The sequence below is a fragment of the Trichoplusia ni genome, chromosome 17 (genome assembly GCF_003590095.1).
Source record: "Trichoplusia ni isolate ovarian cell line Hi5 chromosome 17, tn1, whole genome shotgun sequence".
NCBI lineage: Eukaryota > Metazoa > Arthropoda > Insecta > Lepidoptera > Noctuidae > Trichoplusia > Trichoplusia ni.
Genome location: NC_039494.1, coordinates 78,025 through 88,700, shown reverse-complemented (window position 1 = coordinate 88,700; position 10,676 = coordinate 78,025). Strand labels below are relative to the sequence as shown.

The 10,676-nt window shown below is 32.1% G+C and overlaps 1 protein-coding gene across 1 annotated transcript; it reads right to left on the bottom strand.

Moving 5' to 3' along the window:
* Positions 1–894: 894 nt before the first annotated feature.
* On the bottom strand, positions 895–5,830 carry LOC113502581 (cuticle protein 21-like). Its single transcript, XM_026884198.1, has 5 exons — positions 5,362–5,830; positions 4,848–4,944; positions 3,011–3,238; positions 1,597–1,673; positions 895–1,084 (listed from the first exon to the last, which is right to left on the bottom strand). Exons 1-5 carry the CDS (start codon positions 5,470–5,472, stop codon positions 1,067–1,069), a joined length of 531 nt encoding a protein of 176 aa, XP_026739999.1. The 5' UTR covers positions 5,473–5,830; the 3' UTR covers positions 895–1,066.
* Between the last annotated feature and the right edge of the window lie 4,846 nt (positions 5,831–10,676).

The following is a 10,676-nucleotide window of genomic DNA, read 5'->3' as shown; positions in this document are numbered from 1 at the left end:
AAAAGTTCTTGCCATTGCCTTTTCGAATAATCTTAGCAATGATTCGCGTTAAGACTGTGTACAAAATGCGAATTAGAATATATTTTTGTAATTTATATTGCTCAATTTCGTTTTTCTGTAATGAAATGTAATTCTTTTATGTATCTTTGATGTAGATACAGTCTGTGTACAGAACCACTGTGTGACAGTATAAACACTCGTATGCCAATGACAGCTAAAAACTTATACCCTTAAAAACCTTCGCCCGATGTATTCCTGCACCATTGTTTAACGGTCATACTACTATCTGCTATCCTTTTTTTTTTGGTTACTTGGGGGAATCCTCATGGACACCCACTCCCTCGGGGGAGGAAATGGGCAGTGTCAGACTTTTACTGACTAAACCTGAACCGCCGTGCTACGTCATCCGCGTTTTTGAGTCGGTGTATGGCAATGCGTTGCAATCCTTCATACAACTATCTGCATTTTGTGTTTTAATCTACAAAAATAATTCTTTTTTTTGCTAGATAATCTCGGTGACTGGTTTTTTTTTTTAAACTGTCTATTTAGTGAGGAAGGACATAGGACCAATATCACGTTAAGTATAATTTTAGAACGTTCTTCGTCAAAGTCTAACCAAAGCGTTTGTAACATTGAAATAACTTTATTCATGTAGCCATAAAATAAAATAAAACGACGATAACTATAAATATATTTATTTATTTACATTACTTATCACAAACCTAAAAATATTTACATACAATCAGTTAGAAAATATTTGATTTTACAAAAAGAGCTGCTTAAAATTATTTGTAAGAACAAAAAGGGTTTGAAAATAATTTATGTCTGAAGTCATGAGTAGGTTTAATATTATTATTAAAATAATGATTAAACAAATATATAATAAGTTACTTTATTTGGTTTAATTAAATACTGATTCGGTTGAATTTGTATTTAGTGAGAGGCACTACTTAGTGTTATTACAAGATCCTAATTAAGAGTTTTTTTTTTCTTAAAACTATTTGTACCAGGCTGTCATATCTGAAAATAAAGGCTGATAGAAGATTTTGGATGATGCTTATACAGCTTACTCTCTAAAATATCCCTGTAAAATATTAAGACATATTATTTATGAAAAAAATGTGAATAGACAGTTACCATTAGTAAGCTTCCAAGCATATTTTCCTACGATTAAAACTGGCCTGTTATGTCTAAGAACTATTCCTAAATATTTGTAAATACTAGATCCTACAGATGCTTATGAGCAATAGTTTGATTGGGTTTGTCTTAAGCCCGCTACGTAGGTAACTAAATTGGCTTTTAATAGGTTTTACAACCCAAAATAAAACTAAGCAGTTATAAAAGAGGGATGTCGCTCTACAACTCTACTACAACCGTCTCGCTTTCAGAACTGCCCTCTTGTTAGTAGTCTGATAAGCTGGTTAGCCGTGTAAGTTGTAGCACATGAAAATGTTAGATTTGCCCCGAAACCAGCCAAATATCTTGGTACTAATATGCGCTATTCAATTCGAACCCTTATTAACTATCGGCCATTAAAAACTGTAGTTAGCGGAGTCTTGGCATAAGCAGTATAAGTAAATATCTCTAAAATAATACCATTTGTGGATGATAAGGCCCGTTCAGGTCAAAACCATTGTAGTCCGATCCGTATTGGTGTCCGAGCTTGGAGAATACTGAAACAAATATAATGAATGAATTAGAAAAAAAAACAACGACAATTTTTTTTTATTTGAGTAGGTTCTTTTTAATTGTAACTTTGATCTCTTATCCCTACTTCCCTACTCATATTTGAAATGCGAAAGTAACTCTGTCTGTCAGTTACGCTTTCACGTCTAAACCACTTAACTGATTTTAATGAAATTTGGTACAGAGATAGAGTTGACCTTGAGAAAGAACATAGGATAGTTTTTATCCCGGACTTTTGAAGAGTTCTCTTGGAAACGCGATATAACCGACCTCGTCGCGGGTGAAAAGCTAGTATTTTATATTCGCCAAACGTTTTGAGATCTTTGAAGTTTATTCTTTTGATTGTATTGTTATTGTATTGTAGGCTTAGTTCGAGAGAAAATAATATTTATGCAAGTAATTCCAAAATATAAATGTTCCTCAGCATAACAAATAAAATTATATCCCTTTTTATCATATTCCATGATATTAGAATAAAAACTGTATTCATTCAGTATAAAACGTCAACATTTTAACAATTTAATTAACAAAAGAACGCATGCAAATAAGTCTGTCTGCATCACACAATAGACTGCACAATGTGATTAGGAACAAACAGTAGATAGACACGACACTAATTAGATATAATAGCATTGTCTACGTCTGCAAGTATCCGGTACTGTTGCAGTTGATATTTTTTACTTTATATGTTAATAGTTTATTTATAGTACCTGGATTTATATACATACGTCAAGAGGTTTGTGTAGACAGTGCGAGAATTGCGCTAGAGGCAACTAATTTGAATTTCCTACGAGTTTTCTTAACAAAATATGTTAATCTTAAATTCCTATTAATATTTCCGCAGTTGTATTATTAAAGCTTTGAATTTTAAAATGTGTTAAAATTCTGTTATTTTAATACCGCATTCTAAAAATAGTTTTTGAAGTTTTCGTTTCTCAATAGAAAAATGTTGGAAATTCCTTAAAACGACGAACAATGAAAATCATTAGATAATATTTTACCATCTGCTTTACGTTAAATTTAATTATATAAAGTTTTTTTTTTACTGACATTCAAGACTAACAAAATATCAGGGTACCTACCGCACCCTACCTACCCCTAAAGTATCGATTTCATAATGGCAAGAAATTTAAGAGGTGCTAATGAGTTTGGCAAGCCCTTAAGTGTCCAGACCATTTGCAAGTACTGTTCAGTCTAGTACTAGTCTTCTGCTATCCGTATGATTGATGTTCAATCTGGAGTTAAATACATACTTGAAATATTCTTAGATATCAGATTAATTACAGTAAAAAAAAAAGATCTTTAAAATTAATATAGGACTCACTGATTGGCGCCTCTGGCTGGAAAAATTGCTGAGGGAAATACTGTGGTAGCTCCACTGGTACTTCGACCGGCTTGGCCACGTAGACTGGTTTTAGTGGCTGCTGTTGTGGTACACCAACATGCACGTTGGGAGCACTCTTCGATACCACAGCGTTGAAGCCGTGGATCGGGTCGGCTGTGTAGTCCACTGTTCTGATCGAGCCGTCAGGTTCTACTAGCGAGTATTGTCCTGAAAAAAAAAGACATTGGGGTTATTAAAATAAGTGTGACGGTAAAATTGTCCCGGAAAACGTATCATCAAAGTTTAGCTCTCCAAATGGAAAAAAAATACTGACCAATAATCACTACTTTAAAAGCAAGTGGTGATTATTGGTGAAAAGTTTTTTTTTAAACTAGTAAAAAATATGAAAATAATGGTATCTGGTTAGAAGTAAATAATTAAGGAACTATTAATAAATGGAACATTTTCTTTCATAGTAAGAGGATATGTCAAATCGTATTTAGAAATCAACACAGTAGAAAAGAAATATAAAAGTTCCTAGAGAACTAGTTTATAGATAGAAACGATTTTTTTATATATATTATCAAGTATAAATAAAACCAAATATGTAAGACACACTGACTACAAGGCTTGCAAACTATATTAATTACTAACACCTTACCGTAAAGACCGAGCCGATTACTATTAACGTCTTGAAAATTATTCTGCATTCGCCTTTGGTAGTTTTGACCTAGAGGCGGTATTCAAGCGTTTATTTTAGTCACTTCATTTAACATTCATTTCCATAAATTACCATAATAATCTCCTAATCACTGATTGTAATTAATATCGATAATTGTATGAAACAATATATTCTGTGAGAAAATTTGTTTCTATCATTTGTTTTTTCGAAGAAATATCGATATTCCCATGTTGATTGTACGTAGCATTATGTGTTGACTGAAAGTGTACTTTACAACAATTATATCAATTACACTTAATACATTAGACCATATCAAGGGGTCTTTGACTTCAGACAAAGATGCGAATTTGGAAATCTCTTGGGAAAATAACTTTTTCTCCTGTTTTTATGGACTTCACATACGTTTGAATGGGCTAAGCGGGCTTAGTACCACCTCAAAGTAATGCCGTTGTAGTAGAGCAAGCAAGATGGCAGACTATACGGTGTAGAGCGACCACTCGCTTCCACACTTAACGTATGGTGGTAAGTCCCAAGGTATCGTTAATGGCGGCATAGATTTGAGAACAATGCCTCATGGAGATATATCTGTGCATTGTCGATTGTATGGTCATGATCGATGGTACTTACCGTTCGCTACCAAAACGGACGCTACAATGGATAATAATAGTGTCTGTAGAATATTAAACTGTTGTTTGATAACGGTGCAAATTATTAGCAAGTTTCATGTCTTCCTTGTTATCCTATTTATACAATTTAATGTATTCAGTTTGTTATACAATAATTTAAGGCGGACATTAATATTTCTTGTCACTTTTGCTTTTACTAAAATATGTGTTTGTATTTTATTTATATGTTATTACAATTTTATGTGTTTTTATTTTAATTTTAAATGATTTTCAATTCATCTGTGTTTTATTTTATTTTTGTTTATTACCTCAGAATTTCGGACTGGACAAACTGATTATTTTTATTCATTTAACTTAAAAGAGCTGTCATTTGGATCTGCTATATTTTCATCAATTTTAGCTTCGTACATTTTTTATTTAAAGTCTGATGTAGGTATGCATTTGTCGTTAAAAAAATAATATTATGAAAAATTCTCTTGACGGTTTGGTCTTGCTTACTTTAATATATAAAAGATTGAGATATCCTCACCTTTGACCACATCTCCATCCCTGGTTTCATGTTGAGATTTAACATCTCCTGTTGAAGGATCCGCTACACCGTAGTTAAATGCGTATTTAGGTGAATTCTGAGAAATAGAAAATTCCAATAAATGTTTGGTTCGCCTCTACCCAAATATGTGACTGTTTAGAAATATTTAAGTTGCCATGTGTAGGACATAAATAAAAAAAAAATTGAGATGACTGAGAGTTCGAAAAAATAGTTGGACATGGATTTTAGTTTAGCGAATTCTCATATATTGAATATGAGAATTCGCTAAACTAAAATATACAGCAACATATCTGATTTAACGGTTACGTTTGCGTTAAATAAAAAGTAAAATTATGTAATTATTAATTTACATACAGTTTCATTAGAGAGATGTAGAAGGGATACAACAAAATAGTGATATAAAAACCTTCTTGCTAATTTATTTCTGGGCAGAACGATACCTATTTGATAATTAAAATGCATTTACACATTAAAAATATAATAAACATCTTACATAATAATCAAATCCTGGTTCAAATCTTTGTGAATTAATAAAATCAAGTCGGGGCGCCGCGAGTACAACTCCGAAACATATCGTCAAAATTAGGCACAGGCAACGACACATTCTGACAAGCACTAAGCACACACTTGGAACAACAGTCTTGATCAGCGTCTACTCCTTGAATAATACAATAGAGGGTTCCCAAGCATTTATATGTGGCCTTATTTGAGTGCTAGCCTTGGTAGGCGTTCCTCAGTCCACCGAAAGCCTTCCGAAAATGAGTTTCCTTTAACGTTTCGCTTCGGCTAATTGAGAAAAGTTTCGCACGGTATTAAGTCCCATGTAGATTGTGTTGCTTAACTGATCTAGATGACGTATTCGGTAATTTTCTGACGTTATTATCGCAAGACATGCATACATAAATTCTGAAAAATATAAATCAGTTATTTTTTGTTCGGTTAGTATAAAAGCAGTTTTCAAGGGTAATATTCAATCCTATTCACAAACGCGTAATCACTGGGATTTTACTACCAAGATTTATTGAATTGAAGCAATATTTCAATACAATAAATCTCGAAATGAGTACAAGCACGTGTTACACATACGTAACATTATTACTTTTCAACCAAAATAAAGACTTTCAACTATTTTACTAAGATAAATAATATAGGTATTTCACAGATGTCAAGCATGCAATAAAGTACCAGCAAATACACTGAGAAATCTATCCATCCATGATAAATCCATCATATACGTCAAAAATGGGAGTAAAAAGATTCCACTGCCCTGTGCTGCAAGCGGTTACAAAACCTAAAAGATAGTATGATGGAAGCTGAATTAAACGTTTATTAAGTATGTTCGCTTTTTAACGATTTGTTATTATACACCAACGGATATACAACACCTGTAAAAATTTTCTTACTATCATATATCATAAAAAACCAGTAACTGAACTTATCCAAAATTTGAAAGGACCACTAATATTTACATACCTCTTTATACAAATAAATTAAAACTACGTTTGGACAACAATATTAATAGCACATACTGCTTGGTAAAAATGGATTCGATTTCAAATAATGCAAATCTTGTTTTGATCTATCAATCCTAATTTCTGCCAACACTATAAATGGCGTGTGTAAACTACACTATGCCTCTACGCCCCTGAGTGAGTTAGGAGGTAAACGAAAATAGTAGAGTCATCATCCATCACTCTGTATTTGGTAGCAAAATTAAAACATACGTGAGGTAACTAACACCAAGGTTTACCATTCAATGAACGTGTGCATTCTGAATAGCTCTATGGTAAATTGAGGATATTTTGAACTACATTTTTTTTAAATAACATGGTACTGTTTTCGGTGACCTACTTGTCCGCTTCTTTCAAAAGAAGATGTTTTTCTTGAAATTCATTTTAAATACTTAAAGTATTTTATGCGATACGTAAACTATTACTATTGGACACTATTTATATTATTTTGATCAGAGGACATCTACAAAATGCAAACAATAACGAGAGCAATAAATTAAAATCCTGCAATAAAGAAATTCAATACACATACACATTCAGGCTTCTAAACGTTTGAAAATGGCAGTGATTAGCATTTTTATAGACAAGTACTAAAATAACAACAAACAACTTGGTCGATGAACATATTCTCCTGTAGATGGCAATGAGTCTTTTTGCAATATAAAGTCTATCAGAACATATTGGGGCATTTTAATACAAGTTATTTTTTAATGAAGTCATTTTTTATCACCTTACTGATTCATCTTTACAACTTCTGAAATCCGTAAATGTGTAAGATCCTAATTAGCGTGGGAACGGTAGCGGTGTCATAACATTTAGCACTACTTATTACGTGTGTACTAAGATAAGTCTAAGTATACCTGACACTATTCAGGTCATTTTTTGCATACTCTCAGAGATTTAAATCACATGTTCGCACATACTTCTGTTCATTTTCACGTTTTTCACGCATTTTGTAAATGCATTTTATAGTTGCGAAAACTATGATCAAAAATACAAGGAGCACATTAAATTACAAAACCAGATTTTTTTTATTTAATTTAATATTATAAATAAAAAAAAACTGATATTGTTAAACTTTCATTTATTTTGTTCTATACTTTAGTCATATGGTTTTTTGATTGATTGAATTGATTGCCCATGTTGACATTAAAAGTAAATGCGTAATGCCATAGGTAAGAGAAAAAATTGCAAGTACAACAAATCCCAGTCCTTGGTAAGCTTCTAAGAAAGCAAACAATCATTAACCACTTGCAAACACTTGTGCAACTAAATGTACATACAACAGCGCAACTAATTGTCCACACCCAAACAAAGAGTGTCATACTATGACGAATTCTGTCGTCGTCTGTACAGCCAGCAACACAAGTAAATACACTCCGATTTTATAGAGTGCCTGTCGTGACTGAACCTTTAGGGACGTTTAAAAATGTACAATCTATTTAGTAGATCAGATAATCGGTTATAATTATATCAGACATATTTTAGCCCTTTTACCGTGTAAGTTTCATAATTTTACTTCATAAATTAATAACTAGTACTTATCCAATTTCTTTATTGAAATGGCAATTATTAATAAATATTTTCCTTATTGATCGCAAGGATAGCCGACTGGCTAATGCCACCACTTCAAACACACGCGTACATGTCGTCTACCGGGGTCGTCCGGGGTTAATCCCCGCGTAAGATAAGAAGCGTGATGTACTAATGTTCTGAGTCTGAAAGTTTTTTAGCGCATGCGACTTGGGTGTTTGTGTAAACTTCCTAAACACAAAGATTCACTACCTTAAGAATGGCTCATATTTAATGGGATTGCTCGACTTTTTTGGGTCCCAACCGGAGTCCTTAATCATGAGTTAGGATGACTGAACTAAATCTAACTAAACTTTATTGCAAAATCCTTTAAAAAAACAATTGATTGCTAACTGTACAAAACGATTCCGTTGAGTCGTCAAAACGTCGTCGCCTTGCTTCCTGGTCGGAACAATGGGAGAGTTCTAACATAAAATCAAACCTTCGCATTTGTTTCGCCGTTCGATGAACAATAAAGAGGTTTGGTCATCAATAAGTATTGTATCTTTCACGGCTTTTTCTTGATAATGAACTTTATCTTCTTTATATTCTTTCTTCTCAGGGTACTAATTAAAAATGTTTTGTGTGATTGCATTGTTTGAGATACATTATAAGAGATAATTCAATATATTATTGAAGACAAATTATATTTAATTATATACTCTACTGCTGTTGTTATACAGTTCTAACAAGAGTTCCTTTATTGTCTGCAAATGCTTTTATTTCAAACGTATTCGCAGTTTTAGGGCAGCAAGTTGCAAGTATCGGATATAATTTCAGCCCATAATTTTAACACTGCCGGGAAAAATATTTTAACACAAAGAGAAGGAAAGAGCAAGTCATATTTGCCACTATTACAGTTTTAAAAGAACCTATAAGATTTAACATACAATCCACAAAATAAATGGAAAAAAAAACATAAAGATAAATAAAACAATTTGTTTTACTAAACGCCTATTAAAAGGATAAACGTCTGATCATCCGAAAGATAACAAAATGGCGAATTAGCATAATTCTCATTTGTTTTGTTCTCAACAAGATAAAAACAAAGGGCTAATGAAGTAATTAGTAAGACTTATTTCAACATCGTTGTGAAAATGCGAATAATGTGTAATTACATTTGGGTAAGGTTTTCTAAAATATAGGAAAGGAAATGGAAGTGCTCATTGAAATTTAAATCTCTATTAGTCTTTAGAAGTCCCCCTTCACAATTGCAGAGTAGATCAATGTATCATGTAACAAGGTAGGTATGTCAAGGTTTTAATATTTCATGTACTTATAAAGAAAAGGCTTTATTAGGTATCTGTATCAGTATATGTATAGTATGAACACTTATTATGTTTAAAGAAAAAAAAACAATTACAGTAAAAACGTGTACGTTGTAAGTTAGGGGTTTGTTTTTTTTTTTAAATCACTCACGCTCTAAAAGCGAGTAAATAATTGTGTCCCGGGGGTCTCAAAAAACAAGCATTCCGCGCCATGGTTACCTTAACCACCCGGCTAATCTACAATTTCTCTTTATGATCACGTTGACAACTGAGACAACTCCTAACAGTGAGCACGTACCCGCAATGCCATTTCCATGTCTTTCTTTATGTTCCGTGGTTTATTCATGACCTTGACTGATCTTCCTTATGTGCATTGAAAACATTTTCTTTAAGAATTTGGACTAAATTCTTATGTAAATAACCTCTTTGTTCTTAGTATAGGTTGGTCATAATACTGTAAAGAATTTTAAAAATTAACCGGTTGAGTTTTGCTTTTAAAATGTAAGTTTGTAAAGAATTAACGTGTAATGTGATGTTATTCTATTAATGATTAAAAATGAAATAAGAACGCAAGAACAGTTGCTTGTATTGATTATATTCATCATAATCATCATGAGACGTTTTTTTTTATTATTTTTTTGTATTTGTAGTGAGATTTTACTTTTTTGCAAGCCTATGTTGTTCCTCTCTTAGAGAAAGGCTCCAAGCCGATCATGATTCTACAGAAAAAGGCAAAGACTACGAAAAGAAAACTGCTGATATAAAAATGTTTTGTCATTTAATTGACACAATTGCAACATAACAAACAATTATAACACTAAGAAAACAGATACATCTAACAAATAACAACCTAGAAGTATACAATATAACACTATACTGTAAGTCAGGTACTTGTAGAAACAATAACAATTACAATAAATAAATGAAAGAGTTAACAATCAAAGTAACTGGAGATCGAATTTGATTGAACTCTTCCATATTAACAATTTTTACAATCTCTCTAAATATATTCTTATATTTAAGCATTATAAGGAAATGCTGTAAACTAACGAAAATTGGCTTTCATTGATCTTAATCTTATATTAACCGAAATTGATATTAGACTAAAAGAATTTTAATCGAAAAGTTTGATATTAAGTGACTGATCTTAGATATTTAGAGCAATTTTATTTAGTTTTATATGTGATCATAACTCTTATTGTTTCATGTTTTATAAACTTTCTGATGTTTAAAATTTGCGCAGCCAATATTATAAAAGATAGCAGTTAACAAATATCTTTGTGTCATGGACACACGACTCTACTTTTTAAACTAATCTTTAGGTATTGAATTCTCTTGCCCAAAACCAATTGAATACTATCGTACTTTGTCAATAGTTCATAAACACCTCAAGTGCTTGTTGCAGTAGCTACCAATTGTTTTTGGCTTATGTTCCACACAACAATATTGACAAAAAA